This window comes from Eublepharis macularius, chromosome 5 (genome assembly GCF_028583425.1).
Source record: "Eublepharis macularius isolate TG4126 chromosome 5, MPM_Emac_v1.0, whole genome shotgun sequence".
NCBI lineage: Eukaryota > Metazoa > Chordata > Lepidosauria > Squamata > Eublepharidae > Eublepharis > Eublepharis macularius.
In genome coordinates, this window is record NC_072794.1 from 9,983,696 (window position 1) to 9,999,224 (window position 15,529).

Sequence of the window (15,529 nt, forward strand, 5' to 3'; positions counted from 1 at the left end):
TTTGCAAGACTGGAAAGTGGACCTTAATGTTGAAAAACATAGCAAATAGAAAAACAAGTGAACCATTTAGCACTTCCATTGTCCTGCCTCTGGTTTGTGTTCGGGGCAGGTCTGAATTACTGCTGGCTTTTCCGTTTTAAAGGAAGACCCTCTGTTGCCACTGCCCTTCAGGTTCCACACCAGCGGAGATGCTTTTCATGCCCAGTATCCTTTACCTGAATTATGTCTGCATGACTGCTTTCTTGCAGTCATCTTAGGATGGTTACAAGCTAATGACTGTGGGGTTTCCCATCATGGGCCAAAACTTCTTTTTCTCCCCTCCATGCATATCCTTTTCAAACTAACCTGGATTTTCACTCAAAATGATGTTGTTCATTAGAATTTGCTTTGGGGAGAGGGAGAAATAATGAACCGGGTTCAGAGTGCAGACCCCTTCCCCACACACGTTTCCTTTCTCTAATTCCTTTGTCATTACAGCTGGCTGAAGCTGAAAACAGGTCTGGCCCTAGGGGTTGGCTGTAGTCAAAGTCGTGGTAGCAACGGGATTGGGCCTTGCTGGAAAGATTGGGCCCACCTCCCCTGGCAGGCACACCAACAGCCTGGGTAGAAGTGGAAGTGCCTCTTTTTTGGCCCTGCCAGATTGTCAGATTGCAGGTGGCAGCTGATCACTCCCCTTCCTAAAATAGCAGCAATGGCAGCTGGGAGCAGCATCCACTGCCAAGAGGAGGGAGGGAGGGCCAGCGAGAGCCCAGAAGATGCCAGTACTAGGGGCAGCTCTCTCGCCTGGGCATGTGGAGATCCAGGGGCTACCTTTCCTTGGCAGTTCTCTCAAACACACACAGGAGTCTGGCATTTTCTGCCTTTCCTGTCTCTCCCAAGCCAAGGAAACGGCCCAGGTCTTCAGACTGGAAACACATGGGAGGCCTGGTTTGACCTAGGCAACATTCTGCTGCCAGTATGAAAACTTATATATATTTTTTAAGGTGGAACACAGGAGCGCCCCGCCCCACCCCGCGCCGACGGAGCCAGCTTTTTTCTTGCAGACTGTCCCTTCCCTGCCACCCGCATGCTCCCCCTCGCCAAGTTTTCTGACTCTCTGAGCAAGCAGCAAGTACAAGGTAGAGGGTGGGTACCACCGAGAGGTCACGGCTGGGGACTGTCTGTAGGAAAGCAGGGGTGGGTTGGTGGAAAAGGGGTGGGAAAGAGGGAAAAAATTAAGACAAAGAAAATTTAAAAATATATATATTATATATATACACGATATGAAAGGGGGAAAGGAGAGGAGGAGAAGTTACAGAAGTAATGGAGAGAGGAGAATAAAGGAATTCCAACATTGCAACATTACAGCAGAGCAGAAACAGGCCATAAGGAATTCCTTATTGTAAAAACAACAACTTCTGCTGGGTGATAGGAGAACCCACAGTTAGAACTGCCAAGATGCACCCGTTTGACTGATTCAAAGGAAGGAATGTTAAATCGCATGCACGGCCAAGCATTAAAAACACTCACAGCAGAAATATTAGCCCTGCTCCTTTCCATGTGAAACTCCACCCCCCAGCAACAGAAGAGACCCCAGCTCAGACTCCCCTGTTTGCCCTGAAAACCCCATGTCACATATCTGGGGCCGCAGGTCTCCAATGGGGTTTCTGTTGCTGTTGTAACCTCTGATGATAACTTGGCATTGGGATTGGAGACCCAGGTTGTGGACACCAGTGTGACCTTCAAAGGCAGAATCACATTTTGATGCAGGTCACCCCACATCTTGTCAGCATTTTCACCAGTCCTTTAGAAGCTAAATAACCTTCCAGGCAGATTTCAAGGTGCTAGGATTCAAAAATCCTAAATAGCTTTTCTTAAAAGAGACGGTTTCTTTCCTATGACCAGCTGCGAGTACCTCTCCCAGGAACCAACTTTGACTGTTAAGAGGTCCAACCTTGTTAGCCTAAATCACACACTATGTGAAGGGCAAGATTTAAAGAAACACATTTTTGGCCGGGAATGCTCATCATGCGGTGAAAAATTCCAGTAGCATGTTGTGTAAACAAGGCCCCATATAGTGAAACAGATATACAACTTTGCAAACAAAACAACTTTAACATTCTGGGATTTTTCACAGGGTTGAACCTTTGGTGTATCACTGAACAAATTTAAAATAATGGTTGTGTGAGGTGTAGAGTGGAGAAATTACAGGGAGTTCTCACTACATGGTGAGATTCTCCTTGTGGGAAAAAAAATGCTGTAACTCAATCTAAAGACCTCTTCACATGATAAGCTTGACCACGGGGGCCCCTGCACAGGCAAGAGGGGCGGCATGCAGAAAGTGCAACACTTTTCAAATGCAAAACAGGAAAGGGGAGGGATGCAAACAAAAACAAAACGGAATGGAGAAGTCAAACAAAAGGCACCACTGTAAAAAGGACGCAAGAGTTCAAGGGGGAACATCAGCAGGGTGAAGAGCACCGGGCGCGCCCTATAGCGCAGCCTCAGGGTGGGGTGGAGGGACAAGACAGACAGCCCCATGCCGTTCCGAAACGTCACCCCGTCGGAAGCCTCCACTGACCTCTAACTTGTTGTTCCAGGTTCAGAATAACCGACACAGCCTGGTGGAGAATTAGCAGTTTGGTCTGAGGTTTTTCGCTGTTAAGGTGAAGCTGGCACATACGCCCAAGCTCTTTAAAGGCCTCGTTGATGTCACGGACCCGCAGGCGTTCGCGGGCATTATTGGCGACCCGCCTCTCTTTCTCTCGCTCGGCTTTTTGCTCTGGGGGAAGAAGGTCGTCTTCCTCATCCTCATCTTGACTAATAATTTGAAATAAGAACGAAACAAGGGGGGACATTTTTCTTGTGTGCACACCTCAGCACCAGTTCATGTAAACCACAAAAAAGAGAGGAAATTTACACACACACACAACCTCCCCGCCCCTCCCATTTTTCTGAACTAGAGGAAGCTGCATTCATTTTGCTCTGAATTCCTGGGGCCAGTTCTTTTCAAACTGTGTTCCAGAGTAATCTTACCAGATTTTTTTCCAATGGGAAGATAAGTAAGAGCAGATAACAACTGCAACCATTCTGTCCCATATTCCTCAGACAGGCTGATTTCAAACTGTGTTCCAGAAAAGCCCTATCAGGGATTTCTCTGTCTGCCTCCCCTCCCCTCCCCTCCAGTTATCTTTCCCATCAAAACGAAGCATCAGGCACATCCTCAGGTACGTTTCAGTTCACACAGAATACTAGCAAACGCTCAATAAGCTTGGCCAGCATCCTGGGTGATGCTGAATACACAGGGATTCCATGGAGATCAATACGGAACAGGCACCCGGAAGACAAGACAGTTTGAAAAGGACTGTTGGAATGTTTTCTGATCTGGATACGGAGCGGCCCAACTTAAACACGGACTTAAAAAAATCATGAAAATTAACACAAACAAACGAGACGAAACCCCACTTTGATATCGAATTAACCAGTGGAGTTGAAAGCCGGGGCTGCTTCGGCTGACACCATCTGAGAAATCTACCTCTCATCCGGAAGCGACACCCCCCACATCCCCATGTGACACCCCCTGCCCTTAAAGGGAACAGAGAAAGGTCAAGACCTGTTCAGTGAGCACCTTGTTCTATTCCGGGATGGCTTTAGCTCCTTCTTCTCTTCCTCCGAGTTGTCAGCCACAGACGTGTTCTCGTCATCCTCCTTATCCTCCCGCTTGATCTCACTTGTTCCTGATGAGACGCTGGCCCGTCCCAGGCCTCCCGTCAAGCCTGTAAGGGGAACCAGAGTGGTGCGTAAGACAGGAGCCCAGGGAGCACAGCAGCCAAGGGCGGACCTGAACGGAAACAGCGCTTCTGATCTGGATACGGAGTGGCCCAACTTAAACATACACTAAAAACAAGAAAAATACACAAAAGTCCCTCGTGAGGCTTTTCAGCTGGACAACAACCAGCCTAACCATTTTGTTAGGAGTATCAATCTGCTAGATGAGTTAGCTGTGTTAGTCTGTAGTAGTAAAATAGTAAAGCGTCCAGTTGTACCTTTAAGACTAACCAACTTTATTGTAGCATAAGCTTTCGAGAGCCACAGCTCTCTTCGTCAGATGCATCTTGGTTAGTCTTAAAGGTGCTACTGGACTCTTTATGATCAATCTGCTAGAGTACAGCATTGGCTCCCTGGCTGATGTGTCTCAAAAACTATTAGGCAGTCGAGGGCTGAGTGCCATATTTCAGAGCCCTCAAAAGCAACAAAGATCCAGAAGTAACCATCAAGACAAATATACTGCTTCTTTACGGATTCTTGGATGATATATGCTAGTGTTCTGCTTTATCCATGCACAAATGCTGCGTGGTGGTTCTTACCTTTCAAGCCCCAAGTGGCTTGAGACCAGGGTACTTGTAGGCTTGCCTCCTCCCATATCCTCCACCCCACCAATTAAAGTCTTCCTCACCAGCCCTGTTCTCCATGGCAACCACAGATGGGGCTTTTTCAGTAGTGGCACCATGTCTGTGGCATGTCCTTCCCCTTGAGGCTGGCTTGGCACTAACGTTGCTATCTTTTAGGCGCCAGACCAACACGTGTCTGTTCACCTGGGCTTTCAATTAAAATCGTAACAGGCTTCTTGTCTGAAAATGGTTGAAATCATTTTAAGGTGCTCAATGATTTTTTTAAATTCTCTGGCTGGTTTTTTTAGAAGACTGGGTTTCAATTCATAACTTGTAATGTTTGTGTTTTATGATGTTACTTTGTAAGCCATCTCGGACAGGTTCTCCAGGTAAGGTGAAATTTAAAAAAAACCCTTAAATAAATTAATTAATAATATGCCTTCTGTGCCTCAGCGTACATTAAACTGCAGACACAAAAAATGATAGCAAGTTTCAAGTTCTTAAGGCAGCAAAGATGTGTTCAAAAGCGTAAGAGCAGCACCTAGAAGTACCTCAAAAGGAAAGGGAAGGGGGCTCGGGAGGCAACTCTGAGGAACATTTCTCAGTGACACGAACTCTTGTGCCACAGTTTGAACATCAGACACTTTGAACATCAAATTAGAATGATCGATTGTGCTTTTCCATTTGGATCAGATAAGGAACAGAGAAACGCCAAATGGAACCTCCATGCCCAGGTGCAGGGTAACTGACTGCCAGAGACTGGAGGCTGAATCTGATCCATAAAAGTTATTCTCATGTAGTCTCATGGAGGTCAAACCAATCAGTGGCTATGAAGCAGGATAGCTGAATGGAACCTCCATGGAGGCAGCAGTCTATCTGTGAAAATCCAATGTGGGGGATTAAATAGCATGGAAAACTATTGCCTTTGTGCCCTGCAGGGGCATCTAGCTGGCTGCTCCTGGAAACAGGAAACTGAGGTGCATGGATTTTCAGCCTGACCCAGCAGAACATTCTGATAGTTTCATTTGTTTGTTTGCCCCAAAAGATGGGGATCATAAGACCTGGGAGCACCTTGGTCTACCCAGCTTACTACTGTCTACCTTAACTGGCAGTGGCTTGTTGGGGTCTCAGGCAGTGAAAGAGTCGTTCACTGAGATACAGCTACCTTAGACTGAGACAGATCATCGATCCCTCCAACCCAGTACCGACTTTAAGCTCAGCACTGATTCCTTCAGCGGAGGTGCAAAGAACTTGAACCCAGGATTGTCGGCATACAAATCACATGCTCCAATAATGAGCACTGGGTCGTGTTCAAAGCTAGATGATGATAAAATCCAGGGTGCATCCTTGTGCAGAACCAGAACCCTGGCCCATCTCAATCAGCATCATTTACTCTGCCCAGCAGCAGCTCTGATAAACAGCGGAAGCTGCTAGAACATGGGGCTGAACACGAAGGTGTTTTCGCTTGGTATTGCCTGCTCTGACGGGCAGCAGCTCTCCAGGATCTCAGGCTGAGAAAGGTCTTCCCTGTTGCCTTAACTAGAGACGCCAGAGGAATGAACTCGTGACCTTCTGCTCACAAACCAGGTCCTTCTCGCCACCCTCCATGGGGAAATGCAGCCTTACCACTGAAAGCGTCGGGCTGTCCTCTGCTGAGGTCAGGGAGCGAGTTGGCCTGGGCCGGAAGAGCAACATGGTTGTGGAGTAGACTGGGATTACTGGAGATGCTGTCCTCAGGGTGGCTTCCTCCCACCTGCAACAGGAGAACACAAAAAAGGCACTTTGCACAGGGCCAGCCTGCAACCGGAAGGGTGCAAACCCCAAGAACGCCCACAGGAGGGGAAGCTCTTCCTCTTAATAATCGTATGTTTGCAAATACTCATATTTTACAGACAATTCAATGTGCTGTAGAAGAGAAGCCCATGGCAAAGGTCAGATTCAAATTTACATCTGCCTAGAATCAAGCCTACTCCCCTCTGGCTTTCTACAGAACGCAACCAGCATTTTGGAAGTTGAGTTACGTGAGTTAGGTGTCAAGGAAAGACAGGGCATTGTGTGGAATTCATGACGCGGAGGGGCCAAGAGGGTTAGTTGTGGAGCAGGAAGCCCTAGGTCTGAATCCCACAGTAATGTTTTGGAATGAGCCCATGTGCTGAATTCAGAAGAGGACACTCTTCTGCCCCCCTCCCAACCATCACATTTAACATCCCGCCTTTCCTTTGAGGAGCTCAGGGGATGCACACATGACTCTGCCCTAATCCTCCCCCAAATCCTCTAAGGTTGGTTAGGCTGAGAAGTTGTGAATGGCCTAAGGTCACCCCGGGAGCTTCAGGGCCAAGTGAGGATTAGAACCCCAATCTATCCAGTCCTAGCCCAGCGCAACAGCCATTGTTCCCTTCAGTCCTACACACACACACACCCCCCCCCATCCTGTCCCTGGCATACCAAGTTCGAGTGTCGATTGGCTATCGGCAAGACTGAGGCTGGGGGAAAAGCCTGGTTGAGGCTGCCCACTGAGGTGCTGTGCCCGGATGCCGAAGCTAGCAAGCCGTGTATGTCCCCATGGTTGCTCTGGCCCACCGCATGGCTCCTCAAGACGTGGATCGCTTCATCCAAGTGGTCTTCCATTTTGTTTTGCTTCAGGAAAAGAAGGCATGTGTGATAGAATGCAATTTAAAGATAATGTTTCCTGGGTGCAGCAAACAGAGGGTTGAGGGGGAGCAGTTAACACTGGTCTGAAATGAGCTTGATTGGCAGGCTTCCCCCTTCCCTTTGACTTGCTAGTCAGAATGACAGTTGGTGTGGACAGGATTTTTCAGTTCAGTTAGGATTTTGAGTTCAGAGGAGACTATGTTTAAGCGTCTGACAGGGAAGGTCAGACAGGTTCCCCTCTGGCATGAGGGAAAAGAGATTTGTTGCCCTAACTGTAACACCAGTATTTTGAGGGGGTCTCCTTGACAAGAATTCTAAGTGTTAAAGCCAGCACAAGCTGAAACCTGTTTACCCAGCCACGGTAGAATTGGAAGTGTATTACTGGCAAAGAGGGTTTGGATAGTAAGTGGAAACTCCCATTCCAGCCAAGTGAAGAAGGGTTATATCTTCTTAGGAAATGAAGATTAATTCCTACCCAGTGCCTAAAGGGGTTTGGCTCTGAGGAGGACCCTGGGTCTCTTGTAAAAGGAAAAGAGTGGTGAACTAACATCTGGAAACTTAAGTTGAAACAGGGAACTGTGTAAAGAAACATTGTTACGGAAAACAAAGAATTAAACCAAACCCCCTCTCACTATTAAGAACTAAGAACATAGAAACTAAGCTTAAAGGAAACTGTTTTGCCTGAAACTTAAAGAGTATTCTGTTCTGCCTGCAAGTTTTACCTCAGCACTTTCATTCCCTGACTGTCCTTATTAAACAGGCAGGGATGGTGTAATAAAATTGGTGTTTATTATTATTTTTGAATGTTACACCTCTTCAGTGCCATTTCCCACACAGAAAAAGAGGACTCTTGCTCCACCCACCAAAGCCAAAAATATAACTGTTTATCAGGGTGGGACAAAAAGAACTTTAAAACCACAACGAGAGACACACTACTTGAGGCGGCTCAGCCAAAGCAGGCAAACATAGATTTTGGCAGGAAAATCTGCCTCTGAGTGGGGGAGTGAAGGGGGTGTCCTTCATAGCATGAAAACAAGAAACTCCACTTCCTGTCAATATTGCTGGCATTTCCTTCTTTCACTGTTTTGGACTGGCTGGCTTTCTGTCTGATGGCAGACTAATTTATTTTATCATGATCCATTACTGTTCTTCAGCTTGTATTATGTCTCTGCCTGTGTCTTTATGGTAGGTTTATAGTAGCTGTGTACTGTTAGAGGCATCTGGACTTGGTTTGTTAAATCAGTTATATATTTTATGATGTTTTAATGTGTTTTATGTTGTAAGCCGCCCTGGGCCCCTTTGTAGGAAGGTTGGCATATAAATCGAATAAAATAAATAAATTTGGACCCCAGCTGAAAAAAACGCCCAAAGGAATGTGGAAAGGACTCAGAGAGACCTTCTCCACAGCAAAGGATCAACTGAGGTGGGCGATTGCTGTGCTGTCACTTGACAGGCTGGAAAAGAAAACAGGCACGACCCTCACAAGTCTGTGGCTATGTGGGGATTTAAATCAGGCCAGCCAAGTCCACCAGCACCTGACCCCTGTCTAGCTGACATTTACAAAACAGCTGCTGGGAGCAAAGACGGAGAAGGGAGAGAAGTGGCATTCATACAAACCAGCCTTTGTTCACAGCTCAGATGAGCCATATTTATTCTTAGTCGTATGTGTTTCTTCCCTTTCTCCTGCCTTGTGTCCAGGGCTGTGACTGAAAACCGCCTGGCTTAACAAGTCTTGGATCTAGTTTGAGTCAGTTGTGAGGTTAGAATTTAAGCACTGTAACAAATTGGAGCTTGTTGCTTCTCCGAGGAACTGGGATTCTAAACCAGGATTGAATTGTGGTTAAGAATCCAGGTGACTGAGGAAATCCAAATCTGTTCAATGCACACAAAGTTTAACTTTTGAACAGATGTGTGCTAGCTCAAACTAGGAAGTCTTCAACATCAGGAGAGGGCCAGGGCTTGAGAATCAACCAGGCTGGTCATTATGAATGAACTCTGGCTTGCTTATGATGAGACTGAACCAGGAAGTCCTGCAGCTTAAACATTTTCTCCTCTCCAGGTGCACAGCTGGGACACAGAAGACTTTCTCATGCAATCTTAGTTCAGTTTGGGCAAAACCACAAACTCTTGCTTACAAACCAGGGTTGCTGAGGTCTGACCTGACTGCAGCCTCAGAGACACTCACCAAAGTATGAAGGGTCCCTTCGTAACTCGGGGATAAGGCACCCTGTCCACCTGATCGGGGCCACTGTGAAGAACCTGGGTGGAGGAAAAACACACAGAGAGGAGAATGAGGTGGCCAGGTCTGTGTGAGACTCTTATAGCAGAAGAGGAGGAAAGTGCCGGCTGAGAGATGTTTCCCAGTGGCAGAGCCACAAACAGGCATTTGTGTCTACATCAGGTTTCCAGTCCTCTGACCCTTTGCTTCCAGAACTAATCCAGAGCAAGAAAAAATGCTCACAGGCTTCTGCCGGCACAGGGCCAGAGAGAACAATGCTCCTCTGCCTGGCCCACTCCTCTCTCTAAGCTTCTGAGATAGTTAAGTAGCCAGTTTTATATCTCCCGTCCTAAGTACTCCATGCAGACGAGAAAATGTATTGTAGTTTAATGTCATTTTGATAACTCTGTGATAACTCCTCCCCACAAACTCGCACCCAGGACAAGAGTTCCTTGTTGCCCCGATGGGGAAACAACACTCCTTCAACCTTTAGAATTCTTCCGAGATGTAGCTAGAGACAAAGAGAAAGGAGCCAGAGGATACATAATCAGCTCTTGGATTTTTAGAAAATTTCTAACTAACTTTGTTACCAGATGGTCCAGAAAAAATGCCTTGAAAATCCCTGGAGATAAAAGGATGGAGTCTCCTATAGAGCCCGATTTCCAACAGGCACATACTGAACAGCTTCAAGTGAAGAGGCTGAGCCAGGACAATCAATCCCTCCCTACCCACCCCGCAGGCAATTCTTTGTTTCAGCTGCAACACCTCCAGGAGGCACTAGATGGAGCAAGCGTAACACACATTTCACATGAAAATCAATTTGCGCTCTCAAACAGTACTTTAAGAACCTAAGAAGAGCCCTGATGGATCTGAGTAGTCCCCCATCCTGTCTCACACAGTAGCCAGCCACTTGCTATGGAGGGCCAGCAACTAGGCATGGAGGCTGAGGCTTTCCTGTGAAGTTTCCTCCCGGCACTGATATTCAGAGGATCGCCACCTCTGAAATGTGGAGGTTCCCTTTAGTCACCTCGGCTAGCAGCCACTGGTAGACCTGTCCTCCGTTAATCTGTCTAATCTCCTTCTAAAACTATCTTTGCCTGTGGCCATCACTAGATCCTCTGGCAGCAAATCTCACATTTTGATCATTCAGCAAAGAAGTATTTCCTTTTGTCTATCTTACTTAGGAAATCAGCAGAAAGATTTGGGGGTCCCACTGTAATTTCTATTTGAACATTAAGAAATATGAGATTTGCAATTTTTTAAAAAAATGTAGTTAGGCTGCTGCAAAAAGACAGACAGACGGACAGACAGACAGCCCAGACAGAGCCTGGGCCCCTACACTGATCCACCACTGCTGAGGCAGCACGGCCTTCTTTCTTTGGATAACGTCTGTGCCGGATGAGCCTTCCTCTCATCCCAGCTCCCCTCCCAAACCTTTATTTCTGCCTGGGGGAGAGGGGGCAGTTCATGATAAGGCACTTCTCCCGCTCCTAGAGTTGCCAGACTCCAGTTGTGGCCTGGAAACCTCCTGGAATTACAACGGATCTCCAGACAGCAGAAATCTCTTCCCCTGGGAAAAATGGCTGCTTTGGAGAATGGACTGTATGGCATGGCACCTAACTGAGATACTTCCCTTCCTCAAACCCCACCCTCTCCAGGCTCCACCTCCTAACTCATCAGGAATTTCCCAACCTGGAGTTGGCAACTCTACCTCCTCCTGTAACTAGTGATGGAGTTGAATTCTGGGACTTAAAAGAGTCCAGAGGCTGATATTCCATCTTGTTAGATAAACTGCCACTCATCATAGGGTCTTCCCAGCAACCAGCAGGAGGTGTGTTTGGGGGTAGGGGGCGGTGTGTACTCATCAGTGTGCATGTACATGCCTCCACACACCCAGTTGATGACATCACTTCCAGCGCAATCTGGACGCAACTGTGTCACACCAATGCTGATTCTTCAACGAGCAGTCCAAAGCAGCATTTGTGCTATGTTTGGGGCCAAGAATCAGACATGGGTCGTTTTCACACTGCTTACCGGCCATGGAACATTGCGCCGAGCTCCCGGAACGGCAGCGGCAGGAAGACGCTGCCGTTCTGGGAGCTCGGCGCAATATTCCGTGGCTGGTAAGCAGTGTGAAAACAGCGATGGTATGATGTCGCCAGCCACTTCCAGGTCACACTGGAAGTGATATCATTCATCAGGGCTGCAGGTGTGCATATTCCACTTCCTTGGGCCTGCCTTCTCTTCCCAACCAACTGGCAATTGGCAGGAAGGCCTAAATTGCTGGGAGAATAACTGCTGTCAATGGATACTGGGCAAGGCTAGCTACTCAAGACGCTTATTGGCTGCTGTCTCATGGGGGCGAAGTCCTTCATTCTTTTCTTCCCATTCTCCCCTCCGCAAAGTAAAATTCATGGGTTACCTGTTATTCCCTGAGGCGAACCCACCGGTGTGGATGGATTTGAAGAGAAATTATTGCTAGAGTGATCTGGGGAATAAATCTGAAAAGGGGTTGGGAGGGAAAGAGATAGGGGAAGGGGAAGAGAACATTTATTTAAAATATTTGTACAGGTGTGTTGCTCAGTCTAGATGGAGGCAGTGGTGGGGGAGAGTGCCTTCAAGTCATAGCTGACTTTTGGCGACCCCTGGTGGGGTTTGCATGGCAAGAGACTAAGAGAGGTGGTTTGCCATTGCCTGCCTCTGCAACCCTGGTCTCTGTTGGAGATCTCCCATCCAATTACTAACCAAGGCCAATTCTGCTTAGCTTCTAAGAATCTGATGAGATCAGGCTCTCCCGGGCTATCCAGTTCAGGGCAGATGGAGGCAGTACAGCTGTTCAAACCAGTCCTGCTTACAAACATATGACTCTGGCTTTTGCAGAGTCAGGTCTCCGGCAGAGAAAGGTCTTTCTTGCACTTGAGATCCATCATCTGAACATGCCGGGGACTGAAACTGGGACCCATCCTGCTTGCCGAGTGCACTCCAGCACTGACCCCCCCCCCCCTCCTGAAAATGCTTCCAATCACAATGACCAGCAAGTGCCAGACAGCAGATTTTGGGAGGCAGCAAAAGCAAACTTCAGGGTTTAGGCATGGAGACGTAGCACCTTACCAACAACGACTCAGGTAGTTTCGCAACATTCACATATTTACATTTTAATTCTAACAAAATCTCACCCCAAAGTGAGAAACTGTTGTAATTATTCATTGTGTAGACAATGAATCCAGAGTACCCTTTGCATAAAAGCAATATTTAAAACATTAATGGGACGATTCCATGTACTTGTACCTATGTGTTGGGGGGGGGGGGCACACTTCAAAGAAACAAACCAACAGCAGGCCCTCACATCTTGTGGTGACATTTCTGGGTAAGATTTAACAAGAGTACACAAGGATCAAAGCCTGGTTTTTTAAAGAACCTTTTTGGGTATGACTTACCGAAGCCAATGCTTTTCCGAGAGCATCCCCTGAACTACCAGCGGTGGTTCCTCTATTACCTGAAGCAGGAAAGCAAGAAGAGACATGAAAGAAAAAGGGTTCATTCATGAAACCGCAGAGTTCAGTGATCATTTAGACCCCCCCGCTCTCCAGAAGAATTCTGAAAAAAGAAAACACCGACTTCCATTAAAGGGCAAGTTAGTAGTCCATATGGAAAGTGTCCAACTTTCAAGGTACATGGCCCATGCCTCCCAAAGTCTCAAGGGAATGGAGGAATATGATTCAGGGGCCAGTGCTGTTCCTTGCCTTTCTCTGTGATTTGCAGAAGCCAAATCAATTATGAAAATCAAGGGAAATCATAGAAATTCACTCAGGTATTCCCAAAGGAGGGGAGGGGAGGGGAGGGGAGAGAGAGAGAGAGAATAAATGGCCTCGTGTGTAAGATTCTCACAATTCAATCTCAAGACCACTTTCCAGTGAGATACTCATCAGATTCTGAGCAGACATACATAGAATTTTTCTCTCAGACACCCAACACCTGATGATGTGCATAAATCTAATTTTTATTAAGGCACTCTAGGAATTTCCATATACCATGATTACTCAAAAATAAAGGTCAAAGATGAGCCTTCCCCCCATCTCTGAGAAATGTTTGCTGCTTTTAAAAAATCTTCCTGATTATTGTCAAATTAATTTCAGGGAAACGGTTTTGTAACAGCTTTGCAGTGGGTGCAAGAGGATTAGAGGGTGCCAGGCTTTAGCCTGGCGTTACCAACGCAGGCCCCAACGTATCCTCGCCTCTGTCTGAGAAAGCCTCTTCACCCCTCCCCTACGCTGATCCGTATTATCTCCCCTTTTTGGATCTCATTTTGCAACAGCACATCCCAGAGTCGGTCAGAAAGATTCTGGTCCTGAATTAACTGTGATGGGGGGGAGGTACAGAGGCAGGCCGCTTCCATTGCTTCACATCACTGCCTCATGATACCTTCAAACTGCACACGCTAAACTTAAGACTATGTTCAGGCTGCCCTCTGAAGATGGCACGGCTGGAATCCCATGTGTGTGTGTGTGCAGGTGCGCTATCGCCCACATAAGATATATGTAAGGGATGAATCCTGCCGCTTTGGCCATCACACAAGAAGGATGGGAATTGCTCTGTACGGTCCCCAGACAGCAGCTTAACACCAAGAAGGTCAGTTTCAGCCTGAGTGCCTCTGACAGCCACTCCCACAAAGATTAACCTACATGCATGGGCAAAGGGAGGGGGCAAAGCTGAATGCAACAACTAGAAGTCATCTGAAACAGGTGGGGGGGAAACAAAAGTCTGACACAAACTTCCAAGGCTCCCCTGCTGTCTGTACCACAACGTCCTGTTCTCCCAGTCTTATTCCCAATAGCTACCAGCTCCCACTGACTTTAATGGGACAGCTGCTTAGATTTTCCCTGCTCAAGAAAAAGTGCTCACCTTTAATGATGCCCCATGATGGTAAGGGTTATATGCATATACTACAGCATCCTGTACACCCAGATGGTGTACAAGCAGGGCACACAGCACAAAGCTTTCCCCCTTTTCCTGCTCCAAGCAACTGTTATTCAGAGGTACACTGCCCCTGAATATGGAGGTTCTGTTTAGCCGTCAGGACCTTTTTCTGGATCGCTCTTCCAGGAATTTGTCTAATCCCCCCTTTTAAAGCCCTCGCCACATCTTGTGGAAGAGAGTTCCACAAGTTAATTGTGCACTATGTGAAGTATTACTTTCTTTTGTCCAGCCTAAACTTGCTGCTCATCACCTTCACTGGGTGGTCTTTTGAGTTTTAGTATTATGTGGAAAAGTAAAAAACTGCTCTTTCCACCCCTCCCCAGAGATAGTATGCTTGTATGTGCAAGCATGACAGTGCCCTCTGTAGTTTCCTGGGCATGCATCACAAAACCACAGCTGTGTACAACACTGATTGTGTAAATTGTGCATGTTTTCTCTTGCATTATGTGATTAATCTGTACAGGTTTCAGAACCTCCCCAACACCAAAACCGGTCCTTTTCTTGTGTTCTCTCTCTTCCCCTCTCTCACACATGCACACACATGAAAACACACAGAGAATAAAAAATCAAAAGTTCTTAATGCTCCACTTCAGTTGCTCCAAGCCTACACCACCCATAAAGAAACCTAGTTTAAACAGGTCTATAATTTTTAGCTAGTTAACTGGTTAGGGTAGTGACTAAAACTGACACAAAACCAATCCAAAGGGTCATAAAATGTTTCCAATAACAGACGAAGGAGTCCTTTTGAGGGCTATCCCTTGTGCTTTATGCCCCCGATTAATTAACCCAATAGTTTATTTTTTTAAAAAAACCTTTTAAAATATTCTTTCATGCGAATATGTGCAAAAATTGAAGTTGGTGCCATCTTAGAAGACGCCATCCCCCCAGCAGGAAACACCCCAAAGGTGATATAGTACTCTCTTGTTTCCTCTTCTGTATTGAGCGAGTGCAAGCAGATTTAATCAACTCATTAAATGGCTTAAAAACAATCCACTGCCACGACTAAGCTCTTTTCATTGGGTGGTAGTCTGAGGCCCAGTGCAGGGATGTGACCCAAGCAGGCCAGTATCAGAAACATTTTTGGCTTCCCCCGAGATCTTTCCAATGGGATGGTCTGGCTTCAAGTTCACTGGTTGCCTATTTATTTCTGGGCCCTATCCAAAGCACTGCTCAGTACCATTAGAGATCTAAATAGTTTGGGATGGTGGTACCAAACGGGCCATCTGTTCCTGTATGGATTTGCCCCCCCCCCCACCAGCAGCATCCCCTTTGAAGGTCCCACTCTGTCTCCTTCCTTTCTTTGAAGTAAGTC

At 46.8% G+C, this 15,529-nt stretch overlaps 1 protein-coding gene across 12 annotated transcripts in view; it reads right to left on the reverse strand.

Annotated features, from left to right (window-relative positions):
- TCF3 (transcription factor 3) overlaps positions 1-15,529 on the reverse strand; it is a 99,796-nt gene that overhangs the window by 10,970 nt on the left and 73,297 nt on the right. For 5 of the 12 annotated variants that reach the window (XR_008597003.1, XM_054979145.1, XM_054979147.1 and 2 more), the window contains exons 12-18: positions 12,678-12,736; positions 11,663-11,741; positions 9,208-9,281; positions 6,816-7,007; positions 5,997-6,123; positions 3,593-3,755; positions 2,561-2,799 (exon numbers count right to left, since the gene is read on the reverse strand). Coding sequence is in view for 11 of the 12 variants with exons in the window: in XM_054979145.1 (XP_054835120.1) it covers positions 2,561-2,799; positions 3,593-3,755; positions 5,997-6,123; positions 6,816-7,007; positions 9,208-9,281; positions 11,663-11,741; positions 12,678-12,736 (933 nt within the window). In the remaining variant the exon portion in view is untranslated. The remainder of the gene's footprint in view (positions 1-2,560; positions 2,800-3,592; positions 3,756-5,996; positions 6,124-6,815; positions 7,008-9,207; positions 9,282-11,662; positions 11,742-12,677; positions 12,737-15,529) is intronic. The other 7 variants (XM_054979155.1, XM_054979152.1, XM_054979151.1 and 4 more) reach the window with 3 other exon arrangements.